This window comes from Nicotiana attenuata, unplaced genomic scaffold (assembly GCF_001879085.1).
Source record: "Nicotiana attenuata strain UT unplaced genomic scaffold, NIATTr2, whole genome shotgun sequence".
Taxonomy (NCBI): domain Eukaryota; kingdom Viridiplantae; phylum Streptophyta; class Magnoliopsida; order Solanales; family Solanaceae; genus Nicotiana; species Nicotiana attenuata.
Window position 1 is genome coordinate 34,188 of NW_017671485.1, and position 19,958 is coordinate 54,145.

Sequence of the window (19,958 nt, forward strand, 5' to 3'; positions counted from 1 at the left end):
TGGACCGCAAAAGCGGTTTTGGACTTTAATGAATTTCCGCAGAAGCGGTTTTGGACTTTAATGAATTTCCGCAGAAGCGGATGGTTGGACCGCATATGCGGTACCGCAGAAGCGGAACTTGGACCGCAGATGCGGAAAGGCCTGGGAAGACCTTATATGTTATTTCATTGCGCGATTTTGGGTTATTCCACCATTGTTGCCTTCGACCTTGGAGTTTTTGGAGCGATTCTGAAGAGGGAAATCAAGAGACTTCGTTAAGGTAAGGAATTTTGCTCTTAAAACTCGATTATATTGTGAAATCCACCTAGAAATTCATGGAAACTAAGCCTAAAATTGAAGAACTAGGGCTTGAGGAATTGGACTTTTGAATTGGGATTTGATGGACCATTTGAGGTCGGATTTGAGAACTTTTGATATGTATGAACTCGTGAGAAGATAAGGAATCTAATGATGTGAAAATTTCTGAGTTTTGAGAAGTGGGCCCGGGGCTCGGGTTTGCTAATTTCGGGATTTTTGATATTTTTCGATCGTTTTCGCTTGGGCTTTGTTCCCTTAGCATATTGTGATGTATTCGCTCTGATTGTTGATAGATTCGACGCGCGTGGAGGCCGATTTGAGGGGAAAAGGCATCACGAGCTAGAGATTTTGCCGGTTCGAGGTGAGTAATGATTGTAAATGATATCCTGAGGGTTTGAAACCTCGGATTGCACATCGTAGTGCTGTATTGAGGCGAGACACGCGCTGGATGATGAGCGTGGGGTCTTTTACTGTTGTGGATCGTGACTTGGTCCGTCCCGATTGATGATTTTACCGCATATTTGACTGAAACTTTTTTGTTGTCATCATAATTTGGGTTGATTGCCATATTTGGGCTTCGTGCCAATTATTTGAACCCCTTCGGGGATGGTTGTTGATATTTCCTCACTGTTTGATTTTATACTTGAACTCAGTCATGTATTTTCCACAGTTTTCAAAACTCAGCCAAGTTTAGTTTGCTTTAACTCTTGAAATGATATTTCCTATACTATTTTTGGGCCGAGCAGCATGTTTTACTGTTTTCCGATGGGCTTATGTGATTTTTGACTGAGTAAAGCCGAGGGCCTGTGTGTGAGGATACTTTTGGATCGGGCTGCACACCGCAGCAGTGTTATACTGATACTTAGATGAGGCCGAGGGCCTAGACTTGATGCCACGAGATGGCTTGATATTGCGCTTGGGCCGTAAGGGGCCACTCCCGGAGTCTACACACTCCCAGTGAGCGCCATCGACGATAAATGGATCGGGCTGCACGCTGCAGCGGTATTGGTAATGTTTTATGTGTTTACCTTATTTCATTTGTCTGCCATTGTTTGTTATCTGTGCTACTTCATGCAATATCTACCTGATTGCCTGGCATTACCTGAACGGCGTGTTGTGCCCGAGGGGCGGATTTTCTGTGCTTATCCGTACTGTTTGTTTTGCATTCATTTGTGTAACCGCTGAAAAAGTCATTTCCAAAAGAGGTTTAAATTGAGCTAACACGTTTTTCTAAAGATTTCACTACTTCACTGTTTTTCTCAAAGGGTTTTACACTGCTCTATACAGCATGATGGTTTGTTTTACGGGATTTCTTACGGCTCAGTTATTATTTACCTTTATTATTCACTGAGTTGGAGTACTCACTTTACTCCCTGCACCTTGTGTGCAGATGCTGGTATTTGTTCACCCGGTAGCGGGTTTTGAGCTGATCGGAGGCTAAGCTTATCGGAGTTTAGCGAGGTGACTGCTAGCATTCGCAGCACCGCATTTCTTCCTTATGTTTATCGGTCCTCTTTTGCATATTTTAGGCCTTGTAGTGGTATTTATACTCTGATAGATGCTCGTGACTTGTGACACCCCGGTTTGGGTTGTGTTTGGGTTGTATTCCGCACTTAATAAAGAAATCTTTTGTTTAGACTGTGGTTATTTAGTTATGCTAAAACTGCTTATTAATATTAACTATTCTGAAAAGGCAATTTGGGTTGGTTGGTTGGCCTTGTCTTCACGAGAGGTGCCATCATGACCGGATCGGGGTTTGGGTCGTGACAGTTTCTTAATTTTGTGAGCTCACGTTGTGCATCCTATACCTACTACCAATTTCTCTTCGCACTGATCAATTCTCAATCGACAATCTTCGTCAGTCTTGCGTATATTTTTGAACATTATTCTTCTGTACAGTACGCTGAGCTTTGACAACAGGACAACATTTTCTTGCCTTCTAGGTGTATTTCATTTCTGTGTTAGTATCGCTCGTGCAGAGATCAAGGTTTTGCTCTATGGTTTCTTTTTTCAGGTTAGGCATTTGACAAACAACATCTAGTTTATCTTGGATTGTTAGTACTATATGTTTGGACTTGTTAATTTTAAGGTGAAATTGCTACTACTTTGAATTATTATTAATGTATTTAGACAACAGTTGTTGAAGAATTAGTACTATTCCAGTTGTGGCCACTGGACAAAACGCAGAAATGGGTAGTATACTATATGTGAATTCTTCTCTTTTTTGCGTAACTCCAGTGAATTGTCTTCTCTTATTTGCTTAACTCCAGATTGAGTTTTCTTATCGGGTAAATCGATAACCGAACCGATAATCATCGATAACCGATTAACCGATAACCGATATCTTATCAGTTCGGTTATCGATTTATCAAATTTGTAAACCGATAACCGATATGCTATACCGATAATAGTCATAACCGAACCAAACCGACCGATGCCCACCGTACCCCTAGTTTAGACCAATTGAGCAGATTACACATTGACAGGACAAGCTAACACCCATGCTAGGCTTTGCAAAGAGTCTAACTGAGATGCAATGGCGAAGCCAAAATTTTCTTCAAGGGTGTTCATACTTGAAAGAAGTGAAAAATATTTCTCGACAAAGGGTGTTCAGTAAATGATATATACTGTTAAAACCTAATATCTTACTTATATACAGTGTAAATTGACCATTCTTAAAGAAGTGAAAAATATTTCTCGACAAAGGGTGTTCAGTAAATGATATATACTGCTAAAACCTAATATTTGTACTTATATACAGTGTAAATTGATCACCCTTTAGCTTCGCCCCTGCTGAGATGTTTCTATTTGGGCTTGCAATTATTAGGACTTTTGGCTAGGTTGGTTGGGTGAGTGGTTTTCCAAAGAGAAATTTTCATAAAGCACTATCTTTTAGTAGTAATTAGCCATCTATAGATACCATTTGCTATATTACGGATTATAGATACCTTTTATGTGGTTATAAGATGTATTTGATGTATTTAAGCTATTGTATTCATGAATACAGTAGCAAAAATAGGCGTGAATCAGGGAAGTCCGGCTAATCAATTGTTGTATTCGAGTGTATTCGGCTGTATTCATGGAGTGAAACATGGGATTACAGCTGGACAGTTTATTGTATTCGACTGTATTTGACTCTATTCACGGCGTGAAATAGGGGATTACACTATTTTTAAAACGGAAAGTGAATCAATTAACATAATAGACTCCTAATATAACTCAACAAACTCAATTATAAGACACAAATTTTGTATTTTCAGTTATAAAAAAGATTCTCAACCGAAAGATACCCCAAAAATATAGCAATCTTCAGAGAAATTATATAATACATCTGAATACATAAATTATATTAATTAAAAAAAACATATGAGTACATTCATGACATATAGCGAGACAGTGAATACAATAAAATACATAAAATACAGCGGGATACATTGAAATACAATGAGAAAAAAAGAAGTGAATACAATGAAATACATGGAATACAACGAGATACATTGAATTACAATGGAAAAAAAGACAATGAATTCAATGAAATACATGAAAATACAGCGTGATACGTTGAAAAAACGTTAAAATATATTAACAGAAAATCAAGTTGCTCAAGCCCAAACTCCATCGTCTTTGTTCAAGAACAAACCCTAATTTCCGGCGAATCCGCCGTCGAGCAAAAACCCTCAACTCTTTCGCGAATCTTTGTGTTCTTGGCATAACCTACGATTGAAACTTCGACGTAAACATCCATTATGGAGAAGTAATTGACATTTTTTATGCCTGCGGCGGAGACCACAGTGACATCAAACGGACGCCAGTCCATTATTGAATTCTTGATATTACGTCTAATATGTAGATTCAGGAAAGGGAGGGAATTGAGTAAAAAAAAAACTTTTTCCCTTTTTTTTTTCTTGTGGTTTAGATGGATTTTTATGGGTGCAATAAAGAGAAGTTTTGAGCTTCCATTTGTGAGGTAGCAGAAGGCGGCGGAAGGAGGAGGAAGGCGGGAAGAGGTGGTGCGGCCGAGAGAAGTGAATTAGATTGAGCATCGTGTTTTCGGGAAATTGGGGAAGAGAATGAGATGTATCAAAGTAGAGAGAGAAAGAAAATATTATAACTGATTAGCGTATTTAGTGGCTTAGGGGTAGGAGGTAACCCAAATTAGATATTTTGCTATAAACATTAAAAGGTATCTATAGAATATAATTTTTTTAAATGGTATATATTTAAAATAAATAAGGTGTTAACCTTTGCTATAGGAGGTAAAAATTTCTTTTCCAAATGGGAGAACTGAGATCAATTTCCCTCGCCGGCAGCCTCCTCAATCAGAGCTCGTCACACTGTACATACATCTCCTATATGGTTTGTGAGTTATTACACAGCGAGCAGGTTACCCACCCGAATAATAGCGGTTGTGGGTTTCTATGGGAATTTTCCAAAAAAAAAAAAAAAAAATTAGTGGGAGTTTTTAGTCGAGTTTTCAATCTTTGCCATTAGGGGAACTTATGTTAAAGCTCAAATATTAATAATGATGTCTCCCTGTAGTTACAATTTGAATAATTAAATGGCACATCTTATACCACAAGCTGCGAAAAAATAATATATGTAATAAACTTAATTATTTGGTCAATTGAGCACGTCTCGACCATCTCTTCTCCCATCTATCTGTCTCTTTTCGTTTCTAATGTCAATTGATTCTTGACAACCAAAGAGAATAGTTTGAAGATTATATGGTACTACAAATAACAGAAATATCCAATATTGCTGACCTTTTCGTTTCTTTACTGAGAATCTCCATTTTATAAAGAATTTTTAACAATATAAATATTCTTAAGAAAGGCGAAATCAAGATTTGAATATTATGATTTTAAATTCGAGATTGTATCACATCCTATTCGATACAAATTTATTACTTGTATCTATTGAATGAATTTATTAAAATATACACATACCGTCAAAGCTATCAGGTTCAAATGAAGCCATAAATGATACATTCTAGACCTGCCCTGATTCTTAATCTATACATGAGAATAAAAATAAAAATAAAAAACAGAAGGAAAGAACTAGTAGACGTTCCATTCCATGCAAAGTCTCACAAGATACAGAACCGAATTCAGGATTTAAATTTATTGGGTTCAGCTTTAGTTTTAAATTTTTTAGCATTAAACTCATTGTACAACTATTAAAATTATTGATTCAAATCTAATACTTGTTAAAATTCTAGTTAGTTTTACATATAATTAATCCATATTCCGTGTTAAAAGTTATAGATTCAATTAAACCCGTAGTTGAAAAACCGTATCCACCCTGCCAGGACATGCATGGCAGGTATGGATAGATTAATTTACAAGTAGGTAAGTATATGTCAACTTTTGACAGTAAGACAATGATGAAGATGCGAATAATTCCTTAATTATTATTGGAGAAATTAAAGTTTATAGCAAATTATAGCTTCATATAATTAATTTCTTGAACTTGAAACTTAGAGAGGAAAAATGGGTTGCTTAACAATTGTAAATCTATTGTTAAGGATTGTTTCACTTTGTTGCTTGGCAACATCAATCACAATTCTCACTACTGCCTCCTCTCATATGTCTGTTGCTTCCTTATTTCACAAAGATGTTGAAGTCAAATTTGGCTTTTCTGATTTCTATGCTTATCGGTAAGTGTTTTAATTTACTTTTACCTAAATATAGTAGGGAGTTTGTTGCATCTTTCATTTTTGCATGCTTATTACAAACGCAATTTTCAACGGACGTTCCGTCGGAAATTAACGATTTCCGGTGGAAAGTCTGCCGGAGACGTTGTCAACAACAACATACCTAATATATTTTCAAAGTGTCGCGGTCTGAAAAGAGTAATCTGTTCCAAACCTTATCTCTACCTTGTGAAGGTAGAGACAATATTTCCGGATCGGAAGACTCTTTGGCTTAAGGAAAGCAGCACTTTTTAGGGACTACTTAGTAGGCGTTTGGATATAAAAATTATAATTTTTGAAAAAAGGTAGTATTTGGAGTTAAGTTGAAAAACAATATTCGGAATTTGAAATCATTTTTTTTGAACATGCATTTCACTTTTTTTTGTGGGGAAAAATATTTTTCTGAAAATTTTGAATTTGAAAAACTCATTTTCGAAATTTTTTCAAAAAATTGCTAAATTTCATGAACAAACACATTAAAAAAAATGTACAAACGAGGCCTTAGTATGTATAACTATTGCTTACAATTTAGCCCTACGGATCTACTAATATTTGTATGAGTTTTTTATTTACTGACAATATATTACTTAGTTACTCGATTAGATTAAGTTGACCAACATATAACTCTTTATAACAAGTCTGACATAATAATTAATTGTTTACACGATCGATGTATACTATTTGAAAGTTTAACATATTCATATATATTTGGCGCTGTAAAATGATGGGGTTTTCAGTTACATGCTTGCTTGTGCTGCTGCTGGATTTGTATATTCTCTCCTACAAACAGCATTTGCAATAATCCAAGTGAAGACTGGAGATTGCGTCTGTGATAAACTCATTCACTTTGACGTATATGCTGATAAGGTATGCCATCGTACGTGTAGTTTAATCAATTAAAATATGTTTGTAATAATTTTATGAAATGTTAGTTTAGGAGACTTATAGCCCGTTTGGCCAAGCTGCAAAAATCAGCTTATTTTGAGAAGTGCTTTTTTTTCAAAAGTGCTTTTCTCAAAAGTACTTTTGGTGAGAAGCAGTTTGTGTTTGGCTAATTAGTTTGAAAAGCACTTCTGAGGTATTTGGCCAAGTTTTAAAAAACTGCTTCTAAGTGTATTTTTCTCAAAAGCGCTTCTCAAAAAAGTGCTTTTGGAGAGAAGCTACTTTTTTCTGCTTCTCCAAAACTGCTTCTGCTTCTCCTCAAAAGCACTTTTTTTCCTTCCAAAAGCTTGGCCAAACACCTCAATTTTTGGCCCAAAAAAAACACTTTTGGCCAAAAAAAAAGCTTGGCCAAACAGGCTATTACTGTTTTCTCGAAAGCAGAAGCGATTTAAGCGAATCGTCTGTAGCAATACGACTTGAATTACTAGTCGTTGGAAATCTCACTACTTACCGGACGAACTCCCTTATTTTCACAGTCTAATTACCCTCAATTTAAGAACAAAAATTTAATATCCAACCCTAGCTGATTCACCAATTTCTTTTGTATATTCCAACACCCATAATGGTGTTTATATAGACTTAATTGCATTTGAGTTTGGGATCTTTATACAAATAACCAGTCATATTCATTGTTTACTTTTTCTAGCCATATAAATAGATTATATATAGATCATATACAATACACATATAATACATAAATTATGTATATATTATACCTTATTTTGCTATTTTGGTTTAAGTGGTTGGCTAGCACTCCTTATGGGGGCAAGTGCATATATAGTCATTCTCAGGAATGGTATTTAGACTTTAGAGATTAACCAGTACTTATTTTGTCCTAAAGTTTTATACTAAAATTCTTAACTTCAGGCTAATTCAGGATATATTTTATTCCGGAAATTTGAACTGAAAACCTGAAATTCAGAACGCACTGACTAATTCTTAAATAGTAGCCCTTTTAAAATGGTTACCTGGTGTCATTTCTACCTCTTCCTTATGAGTGTGTACTTGGCCCAAAAGCCGTTTTTTCCAACAATGTTTATCACAGGGATTTACTTATTTTGTACGTATAAAACTAAATATTTTTTCTTGATTATAAGCAGATAATGTCGATGATAGTGGGTACGGGTGCAGCAGCAGGGTTTGGTTTGACGGTGGATTTGAATTGTTTGCCTAATCGTGCAATGATCACCGTTGATTTTCTGAACAAAGAAAACGTAGCTGCTAGCTTTTGTCTCGGCGGATTTGTATGCACAATGATTTCATCATTTATATCATTAAAAATCTTTAAGGATGATTACTTGTATGAATGCTAGTAGTTATTTAGTTAGTTTTAATTTCTTTTGTCGGCCTTCTTAGATTTTGTAAAACATCTTCGTTGGAAGAGTAATCTTAATTTATTTGTTTTAAAGTTTTACTATATATGTTTTCGTTTATTTATTTAGTGAATGAACGTTAGTAGTATTACTTATGGAGTTGTGAACTTGGGATTAATGCTAAACGTATAGTTCAATGGTGGGGCTTCTTTCCAAAAACTAAAACCCACAGCAGTTTCGATATTAAAGTAACAGAATCCTAAAATCAACTATAGGAATTTTTACCTTCTATAGCAGATGTTAGATACTTTATTTATTTTAAATAAATACCCTTTTAAAAAATTATATTCCATAGTTACATTTTATTTTTTATAGCCAAATATCTATTTATGGTCACCTCCTACCCTTAAGCAATAAAATACCTTTTGTATTATTTTTCTCTCTCATTCTTTCAGATTTTTCTCCATCCTCTCTCTCAACCAACACCACAAATCATCGTACCTCCGCCTTTCTTCTGACGCATAACCTCCGTCTTTCTGACTTTTTTTTAATATTTAATATTTTGAGTTTCTCTGTCTTTCAACTTCTCTTTCCAATTCAGACAATACCAAATTGAGGTCACAAGATTAAAGAAGTAATCGAGGACGGAGAAAAGAAAAGCACAGATCTGAATTATAGAGACAGAAAAAGGGAGAGAAAAAGCGATAGAATGGATGATTGTATTGAATTCCAGAAAAGAAAGAAGCCAAGAAAGAATTCTTGAAATCGGAGGTTCGATGCTTTTGGATTTTTTGTAAATAATTTTGGAACTTTTACCTCTTGTGGGTTATTCTTGAACAAAGACGACGGAGTTTTGGGGCTGAGTAACTTGAAGAGTCTGTTACCTTTTTTTATTGTATTTCAATGTATCTCACTGTATTCTAGGTATTTCGTTGTATTCGTTGTCTTTTTTTCATTGTATTTCAATGTATCTCGGTGTATTTCATTGTATTTACTGTCTCGCTATATTCCATGAATGTATTCATATGTTTTTTTTAATTAATATATTTTATGCATTCAGATTTATAATTGAGTTTGTTGAGTCATATTAGGAGTCTATTTGTGTTAATTGTTCACTTTCCGTTTAAAAACAACTGAATAGACCACGATTTACGCTATTTACGTTACCGTATTCACGAATACATATCGTGAATACAGTCGAAACTATAATTGTCTAGCTGTACTTTCCTGTTTCACGCCGAGTTTTGCTACTGTATTCATGAATACAGTAATTTAAATACATCAAATGCACTCTAGCAAAACTGAAAACATAGCTATATAAAGTAATATAGTAAATGGTAGCTATAACTAGCTAATAACCACTAAATAAGTATGTAAAAATTTCTCAAAATTATACTTACTCCACCCCAAAAACCATTATAAATGGGTCTACTGTAATGCTATCTGCACAGGACCTCACGCCCATAAAGTAAAGTTTCTCATTTTTCATAATTGGATAAAAAAAGTAGCAAAAATCGGATGGAGCATGAAAGTGAGGAAAAGGGAAGGTAGGAAATTGCTTATGGCTAAGATAAGATTTGGCATGTTGCCATCACGAACAATAACTTGGAACCAGGTGACAGCATCTTGAATAATATATTATTATTATTATTATTATTAGTAGTAGTATTAGTATCAGTCTTGTGGTACGCGCGTTGCGAGTGTACCTAATCTTCATAAATACATTTAAATATTAGGACAAATCTTAAATGACTATTTTGTCTAGTGTGAAAGCAATTTTTTAAAGGGTAAAAAAGGCAAACAAAATTTTGCTAAGAGGCTTCGTGCTTTTAATATAGTACAGATTATTATTATCATCATCTTTCACCTTTATATGCATCCTCTACCACATAACCCTGATAATAGCTTCTCCATTTCAACCATCCATTTTTATCCTATGATTTGTGTATGGGTAAAACCGGGGGCAAAGTTATTCCCGATGAAGGAACAAAGGGTAAGCACGGCTCAAAGTGATTAAAATCGAGGCCGGGAGCCCCTCGTATTAAAACCCAGGAGAAGTGAATGATGTATCTGAGATCGTATACGGTGAAGTGATGGACCCGGGCCAAGTATAGCTTCTGGACCTCGGAGGACGCGGCGAACGGTTATGCATGAGAGCAGGAGGCCGTAATATTCGCCCTCAACCGGATATTACGGCGCGAATCCTGTTCAGTATCAACTGTAGATCAACATTTACAGGAAAAAAAGATTTTTACCTTTTTTAGACTTGTACTAGGACTGAAATTCCCCTACCATAGAAAGGAGAGGGTTTTCTTTATTCTAACACATTGTGACACGCAAATCAAAGCAATAAAAGTTTGCTTTTGTCCTCTAATGTTCAAGGCATTATTCGTATGTTCTTTTCTTCACTCGCGACCGAGCTTGAATCGAGAGTCCCATTTAGGACAAATTCCATTGTTCAAGCTAAGATCAGGCTTAGTCATTACATTGCGATTGGTTTGATCATTTATTTTGTCTTTAATTCATTTACTTGTTGTTCTTAGTTATTCGTATTGAATTAAACCACATTGATGTTTTAGACGTCAATATCACACAAGAGGGGGGAGGGGTTCGTGTGGTACCAAATTTTCGCACTAGAAGAACCTGGTTCTTCTAGGTGTTCTAACTTCTACTGTTTGCGGAATTAAAATACAGAAATAAAGAACACAAAGATTTTTACGTGGAAAACACCTGGCTCAAAAGGTGAAAAAACCACGACCTACTACTCAGTAGGATTTTCCCAAACTTCCACTAAACTTCAATGAGTCAAAAACAGCATTTACAAAACTCTTTGTAAACCTAAGGATTAACTCTAATCCCAGTGTAGCACACAACCTCAACTGTTGCGACACTTTAGTTAACTCTAACTTGAATACTCAATGCACCTAATACAATTGCTTCTAAGAAAGCTCGAAAGGTACAATGTTAAAACACCTACTACAATTGAACTAGAAATAAAGAAAGACACAATGGAATTGGTTCTTCACACTTAGTTCTTGTAGCTTCAGATTTGCACACTTGTATCACACACAAATTGCTTGCAACAATCGCCTAGCTCTTTTGCTCTCAATTTGGTTTAACTTCAGCTTATGTGCAATCACCTGTAAAAGAGAACAGTCGTTATATTTATAGAGTTAGTAATCAGAGTTTGATAAGAACTCGAATTGTGGATCCTTTGACAATTCGAGTTCAAGAACAACTCTAACTCCTAATCCATATTCTTGATCCGGATGTAATTCTCTTTTCATAAGGAGACTTCAACTCCTTATCCTATATGCAATCTTTTCGATCAGTTCAGAAGATATCCATCAAGATATTGCTGCTTGATCTCAAGGACTTATCTTCTTCACGTGCATCTCATGTGTATGGGCCATAACAACTGTGTCTCCTTGGATGACCTTGGTCCTTTACTGAGTTCATTTGTCATTCTTCAAAACTTCAACTTATATTGGGCCAACAAATTCCCCCTTTTTGATGATGACAAACTATGTGCTTTTATTGATTATAGAACCTGGTCCTTTACTGAGTTCGTTTGTCATTCTTCAAAACTTCAACTGATCTTGGGCCAACAAATTCCCCCTTTTTGATGATAACAAACTCTGTGCTTTTACTGATTATAGAACCTGTGGAACTCAGCTAAAATATCATCACTTACTTATCATTAAGGGCCAGATTTAATTAGGTCATAAACATCACTGTTCAGAAAATAGACACAATTTCTTTTAAAGCACACTATATCTTCCCCCTTTTGGCATCATCGAAAAGTTGCATAAATAATGTGATCTCAGTAACCTAATTAGTACTCATGGCCACTGGGGCAACTGCAAGTGAACACATGCTTTAGTTAATCAGAAATCAACTCGACACAAATACCTATTAAGATCAGAATTAACAAAAAGCAAGAAAAGCTGCATTCATTGATTAGCAAGGTGTTTCTACAATGCAGTCCACAAGAAGAAAAACGAAATTACCAAACCATGAGCAAAAGAAAATAAACAACTAAAATCCCAAACTGGGTCACTGAGGGGGTCTAGACTGGTGCACACTAGGACAGAATATCTAAGGCTTAGAAGAGCTGGAGGGTTGGGTTTGTAGCAGATTGAGCATCTGTTGAAGCATACTCCCATTTTTCTCCTTCTCCTTAGCAAGTTCAGCTCTCAACCCATTCCTTTCTCCCTCCAATTCAGCAACTCTGGCCTGAAGCCTTGCTATCTCAGCGTATTTTGCCCCAACCTCCTGAACTAAGGCTCTGACCTTACTATTCACAGGAGTTTTTACTGAAGAACCAGGTTCAACTGGAGCTGTACTGAGCATATAATCACAAGCTTGAAGGGTTTTGCTGCCAAAATGCTCTTTGCTTGAAGCCATTTCCCACTTTTTCAAGGGAACATTCAATCTTTCAAGTACAGTTGTCAAGATAAATCCATAGAGAATGGCATGAGCTTTTGAGCCATTGAGTACCCTTTCAAGCAGCTTTACAATAAAGGCAGGCCAGTTGATCTGCTTCCCTTCATTCAGGCATTGCATAAGAACCAGATCCATATAATTTGCTGTATGCCTTCTTTCCTGTCTAGGTAGAAGGCATTTGTTGACAAATTCAAAAAGCACTTTGTAGTCTGGCCTCATTTCACTTTTCTGAACTGCCCTGGCCTCAGGTACCTCTTCATCTGTTGTGGTGTCACAAAAGTTCCTTGTGATCTGAAGCTCAGTAGGCAACCCATCCAGGCAAGGCCACCTCTGCCTTGTATAATCATCATATCCCTCACTAGGGATGTCTAGAATCTTGCCCAGCTTTGCAGCATCAAACTCCACCTTCACACCTTTCACTATACTGGTTACTCGCCCATTTTCCACAGAGCCATTCGCCATAAATTCAATCAACTCTCTTCTGGCTAGTCTCCCATCCATCTGAAGGACCATGTCCTTCCAGCCCTGTGCAGCTAAAGCATCTACCAGCCTAACCATGCCTGGCTCCTCCAGGTCTTTCAGCAGCCTTCCCTTCAATATCTTCCTCCTGCTAAAAATAACAAAGCGATCTTGCTCTTGTTCAGAGTCCTCTTTTTCTTCTTCTCCACTCCACTCCTCATCTTCTTCCTCAGTAATTTTCACTTGTTTTCCCTTTACAGCAGACCTTGTTCTTTCAGCCAAAGAAGGTTCAACAGGCACAGACTTTGAAGACTTCTTTGCAGGAGTCTTGGTTCTTTTTGGTTTGACAGTGGGAACCACTTCTTCAGTTGTGCCTCTCTCTTGATGGACCAGGTCCATCTCCTCCTCCTCTTCTACAGCAGCCTTAGAACTTTCTACTACCTTTTCCTTTCCTTTTTCCTTCTTCTTTTTCTTACTCTTCTCTAATGCTTCCTGTAGTTCTGCTTCACTTTGCCTTACTTTACTCCTTGTAGTTCTTCCCCTAGGTACAGAAGTAGCAGCAGTCTTGGGAGATGTTACTTTGCTTTTCTTTGATGGTTTGTCAGCAACTGGGGTCTTTTGTGAAGACGCCTTGCGCTTCTTTGGGTCATAACTGGCCCCTACTTTCTTTAGAATATCTGCTAAAGTCTCCTCCACAGAAGAACCAAGTTCTTCTTGTTGCTCACTCATCTTAACAAGTCCCTCAGCAGCTTCTCCTGATCCGCTTCCCCCTGACATCAAGCCACCTTCTTCTCCACCACCACATATAGCAAGAACCTCCCCTTTCTTTTTCTTTCTCCTCCTACTAGTCTCAGCCCCTTCAACATTTTTCACAGCACCCACAAGCACAAACCTATTATCTACCTTCTCAGCTATATCAGAAAATACATAACAGGTGTTTACCTCTCTTGGGTTTTCTTGACTCTTGTCATTGTCAGATGACCCAGGTTCTTCTCCTTCACTAGCAAAAATGAACTTTTCAGATTCAGAGCTTGAGTGGGATTCTTCAGATGAAGCCTCTTTTCTTTGACTAGCCTTTAATTTCTCGTTCAAGGCTTTTCTGAGAGGGCCGGATGCTACAGTTTTTCTGGCTAACATCTTTTGCCTGCGAAATATGGGTTTTGGACTCTCAACTGGAGGTGTTGATGATGAGGTATTAGAGGAAATAGGTGGGGGAGTTCCAGGATTGTCTTGAGGATTAGTCATGGCTGATAATTGCTGGAAATATTTTGGGGATTTTTGGAGAAGAAAAGGGTTTATCAGAAGGATTAGAGAAGTGAAATGACTGTTATGAGTGATGAGAGAGGGTTTGGAGTGTATTTAAAGAGGGATCATGATTAAGCCTATAACGACAGCCTTTTCAGAGGTCAATAAGAAGTCTAATCAAATTAAAGTTCTGGTCTCTTTAGAGATAAATGAGTGACGCTAGTTTTTAGGAAAAAATCCCGTTTTAGTTAGACTCCTAGGATAATGAAACTGGTTCAATGCTCAACGGATAGAATTTATGAAAGTTTGGTGTAATTAGGACTTCTGCTCATGGTTGATAATTTTATCTTTATAATTGTGCAAAGTATAGAAACATACCTGAACTTTCTTATGAGCATATAGTGATGAACCAGGTTCTTCAAGTAAAACTTCCCTTGATCATGCTTCAAATGTCAGAATAGAAAAACTTTGTAAGAGATTAAGGATTCATATAAATACATGTCACAGGAGTATACTAATCAAAGTATGAGACTGAGTAAGAATTAGTATAGATATTTACATTGAATTAAGAACTCCTAACCAAACTTTTTTTCTCATCATTTTTGGCAGAATACATAGACAGACACTTAAACTATCAAAGAAAGTTCACTTGAACACCTCAACTAAGCCATTTTCCACCGAAACACTTTTACTATACTTTTACTGCACCAGTTTAATACGTCTGAAACACAATTCGGTGATGTGGCATAGTGTGTGTTGCCCACCTCTTTAGAGAGCGTGGGATGCTATTGTTATGGGTCCCAAAGAAAAAATAATGTCAATAGAGAAAAAAAAATAACTTTCTTTCTCTCACCTCTCATCTTCACATTCCACCATATCCTGTCAATTAACACCATGTGAGCTTTACCAAGCTTCACTGTAAACACCCAAAATAACTATGTCTAGCAATCCCTTCAAGTCTTTAAACGAGCAGCCCCAACAACTACGTCCAGCAACCCCTTTAACATTTCCGGCGAAACTTTATTTTTTTCCGACGAAGTTTCGTTTTTCTCAACATTAACGAAATTAAACTTTGTGACTTGAATCTGAAGAAAAATCAGATTTACATCTCAAAAAAAGGGCGAGGCTTTGTTTTTCCCAGCGAATTTTCGTGAATCTAAAGGAGAAAATCAGAAGGGATTTTGAACCCCAAAAAATATTGACATAAAATTCTCCATTCCCCAGATCTGAAAATTCGTCCTAAGGTCAGTGACGGATTCAATCAAGAAACTAGGAATGTGTAAAGAGGATTATAATTAGGAATAGGGTAAATAAATTTGGTTTTAGCCGGTAAAATAATCTATGTGTCATTGTAAAAAAACGTGTCAATTTTTAATTGGTTAGATTATTCATGCTGGAAGCGCGTGAACAAACGCGTCTAAAGAATTTATAAGTTCAGGTCGGACGTGTTAAACTGGTGCAGTAAAAGTATAGTAAAAGTGTTTCGGTGGAAAATGGCTTAGTTGAGGTGTTCAAGTGAACTTTCTTTGATAGTTTAAGTGTCTGTCTATGTATTCTGCCATCATTTTTTTTTCATTGTGCATTCTGAACTGGACCTTTTAGGTGATCTTAATCATCCCTAATTCCAACCTGTTCCTTTCAAAGTTTTCTCTACTCAGTGCTTTAGTGAAGATGTCAGCTATTTGTTTATCAGTAGCACAAAATTCTATGGAGATTAACCCTTTCTCATAGTTATCTCTTAAGAAGTCGTGTCTAACATCTATGTGCTTGGTCCTTTTATGATGAACATGGTTCTTTGTCATACTTATAGCACTAGTGTTATCACAGAATGTTGGTATGCATCTGACTTCTATACCAAAGTCTACTAATTGTTGTTTGATCCACAGTAGTTGAGCACAACAAGAAGCTGCAGCCACATACTCAGCTTCAACAGTAGATAGGGCTACTGAATTTTGTTTCTTGGTAGCCCATGATACAAGACATGAACCAAGAAAGTGAGCCATACCTGAGGTGCTTTTTCTATCCACTAGGAAACCTGCATAGTCAGCATCAACATAACCTACTAGATCGAAATTACTACCTTTAGGGTACCATAGGCACAATTCAGTAGTCTCCTTCAGATATCTCAATATCCTCTTGACAGCAGTCAAGTGAGACTCTTTAGGATTAGCTTGAAAACGAGCACAAAGTCCTACACTGAAAACAATGTCAGGTCTGCTGGCAGTAAGATACAAGAGTAAATCAATCATACCCCTATACAACTTTTGATCAACTGATGAACCACGTTCATCAACATCTAATTTAGTGGCAGTTGCAATAGGTGTATCTATTTCTTTAGAGTCTTCCATTTTAAACTTCTTGATTAGTTCTTTTGTATACTTCTGCTGATGAATCATGGTTCCATTTGGACTTTGTTTGATCTGCAAGCCTAGGAAGAAATTTAGTTCACCCATCATACTCATTTCAAACTCACTTCCCATTAATTTTGCAAAGTCCTTACTCAATCTATTAGAAGTGGCCCCAAATATTATGTCATCAACATATATTTGTACAACAAGGAGGTCTTTACCTTTTTCCCTTAGGAACAAAGTGTTGTCAATTTTACCTCTTTTGTACCCATGCTCCAGTAGGAATTTTGATAGTCGTTCATACCAAGCTCTTGGGGCCTGTTTGAGCCCATATAGAGCTTTGTCCAGCTTATACACATGCTCAGGACATTCCTTGCTTTCAAATCCTGGAGGTTGTTTCACAAACACTTCCTCCTTGAGGTAGCCATTTAAGAAAGCACTTTTGACATCCATCTGATGGAGAGTGAATTCCATATGTGCTGCAAAGGCAATGAGGAGTCTGATTGCCTCTAGTATTGCAACTGGGGCAAAGGTCTCATCATAGTCTATCCCTTCCTCTTGGCTATAGCCTTGGACTACCAATCTTGCCTTGTTCCTTGTGACAGTTCCATCTTCATCAAGTTTGTTCCTAAAGACCCATTTGGTACCAATGACTGATCTGTCCTTGGGTCTAGGAACTAGGTGCCAAACTTGACTTCTTTCAAACTGGTTTAGCTCATCCTGCATTGCATTTACCCAATCTGCATCCTGCAAAGCCTCAGAAATATTTTTAGGTTCAATAATAGATAAGAGGCATCAAAAGCACACAGATTCTTTAATTGTGATCTGGTTTTGACTCTAGAAGTTGGATCAGTGAGAATGTTCTCAATGGGATGAGAACTTTGATACTTGTGAGGCTTTATAACCAACTGGCTTCTGCCGGATGTTTCATCAATTTGATGAGGAACAGGTTCATGAGCAAGTTCTTTTAAGGGGTTTATTTCAGTTCCCTTTTGATTTCTTCCCCCTGTTAGGTTGACCTGTAAGGATGAACCTGTTCCATCACCTGTTCCTTCTACAGGTACCACTTTGACCTGAGCTGATGATTCAGCCAGATCTTTGACTAGTCCAATGGCTTCATCTTCTTGTTCCTGTCTCTCAGAAAGAATGTTAGTTTCATCAAATACTACATGCACACTCTCTTCTACACACAGTGTTCTTTTATTAAAAACTTTATAAGCTTTACTATGTGAAGAATATCCCAAGAATACTCCCTCATCACTTCTGGGATCAAACTTTCCTAGAGAGTCTTTTCCATTAGTGTGCGCATAGCACTTGCAACCAAAAGCCCTAAGATGGGATATGTTTGGTTTTCTCCCTTTAAGTAACTCATAGGGAGTCTTCTCTACTAGTGGTCTGGTCATGCATCTATTTATGATGTAGCATGCAGTGTTTACAGCCTCATGGTTCTCATTGGACCACATAGATCCATATGAACCAGTTCCAACGTCTTGGACGTACTCACCATTTTCTTGGTTTTAAAGGATGTCCTTACCTGCTTCCCCCTTGCACATGCCTCACAGACTTTGTCTTCCTTGAACTTGATGTTAGGTAAACCTACAACCAAGTCCTTGGAGACTAATTTGTTTAGCTGATTCAGACTAGCATGACCAAGTCTTTTGTGCCATAGGAGGGGATCATTAACCAACACGCTTAAGCATGTGAGTTCATTTTCTGAAAGAGTTGACAAATCTACAATGTAAATATTGTTAACTCTTTTTCCCTGCAAAACAATTTTGTCAGTGATGAGATTAATCACAAAGCACTTGGTGGAGGTAAAAGCTACAAGGTTACCTCTGTCACACAGTTGTGACACACTTATTAGGCTATATTTCAAACCATCTATCAGGTAGACATTCTCTATGGAATGAGAATCAGTCTTGCCTACCTTACCAACCCCAATGATCTCACCTTTCTTTCCATTAACAAAGGAGACATTACCTCCTTTTAAGTCCTCAAGTGAAAGGAACTGGTCCTTGTCCCCAGTCATGTGTTTTGAGCAGCCACTGTCCATATACCATATTTGGCTCCTCCCTTTCACTTGAACCTACAAAATGAAATCAGGGGTTAGTCTTGGGAACCCAAACTAGCTTGGGTCCCTTTCTATAGGCAAAAGGATGGATTAAATTCCTTCTTGCTCATTCAGGCAATTTATTCTTTCTTTAACAAAAGACTTGTTCCTTTGACTGGCCTTCTCTTTTTCATTGCATTCATATTTGTAATGGCCAGTCTTGCCACGGTGTGTGCAGATTTTATTTTCAGGAAGAGTGAGGTACTTGCTTTTTGGATCCCATTTAGGAGCTTGAGTTCCATAGCCAAGTCCTCTTTTATTACTGCTATGATGCTCTTGCAACCAAGAGAGAGCATCAGATGCTTTGTTCCACTTGCAAGTTCTGTCTAGTTCATGTTTTACCTCTCCTAGATTCTCTTTTAAGATTTTGATGAATTCATCTTTCTTATATAATTCATCCTTCATTTTTCCTAAATTTTCTTCTAGAGTAAGATATGTGTGATCAGCTATCTTCTTTCCTGTTTCTAATTTCAGTTTCAGATTTTCAGATCTAAGTTCTAGGACACTGTTGTCAAGTTCAAGAACCTGGTTCTTCAACTCATCATTTTTGTTATCACTCTCATTTGCCCTAGACTCTAGACTTTTACATTTAGCTTTTAAAATCACATATTCCCTAGACAGAACTTCCTTTTCATTATTAATTATCTCAGACTCATCAATGAAGTCTGTTAAGAATTCAGCTAGCCTTTCTTTAGACAAGAATTTGATCTTGTCTTTGAGATGAAGAATACTTACCTCTTATTCATCCTCTAATTCTCCAATGGCCATTAGAGCTTGATCCTCCTCAGCTTCATCTTCAGAGTCCTCATCTGATGTTTCTCCCCAAGCAGCAACCATAGCCTTAGTTGAACCTTTGTTTCTTTTTGGTTGAACCTGTTCCTTCTTCCTGTTTCTTCTTTCAGCTCTTTCTTTCTTCCACTCAATCTCCCATTGAGGATAGTTTTTGATCATGTGATCAGTCTTACCACACTTGTAGCATCCTTCATTGATCTGTTTCTCCGGAGCTCTTGTTTTGTTGAAGTTTGTACTTCTTGAAGCACCCTTTCCTCTCATCAGATACTTCTTGAAATCCCTAGTGATCATGGCTACTTCATCATCTTCCAAAT

General features: G+C 37.0%; 1 protein-coding gene across 1 annotated transcript; it reads left to right on the top strand.

Moving 5' to 3' along the window:
* The first annotated feature begins 5,727 nt into the window (after nucleotides 1-5,727).
* LOC109208579 (CASP-like protein PIMP1) lies at nucleotides 5,728-8,364 on the top strand. The gene is made up of 3 exons (XM_019371707.1): nucleotides 5,728-5,953; nucleotides 6,727-6,856; nucleotides 8,032-8,364. The coding sequence occupies exons 1-3, from the start codon at nucleotides 5,787-5,789 to the stop codon at nucleotides 8,242-8,244; spliced, it is 510 nt and encodes a 169-aa protein (XP_019227252.1). The 5' UTR covers nucleotides 5,728-5,786; the 3' UTR covers nucleotides 8,245-8,364.
* Nucleotides 8,365-19,958: the final 11,594 nt, after the last annotated feature.

Bases quoted from the DNA above. Each gene is read 5' to 3' on its own strand.
- LOC109208579 (XM_019371707.1), top strand. From the start codon at position 5,787: ATGGGTTGCTTAACAATTGTAAATCTATTGTTAAGGATTGTTTCACTT. The intron at 5,954-6,726 runs GTAAGTGTTTTA...TGGGGTTTTCAG, and splicing joins TCTGATTTCTATGCTTATCG to TTACATGCTTGCTTGTGCTG. The intron at 6,857-8,031 runs GTATGCCATCGT...GATTATAAGCAG, and splicing joins TTGACGTATATGCTGATAAG to ATAATGTCGATGATAGTGGG.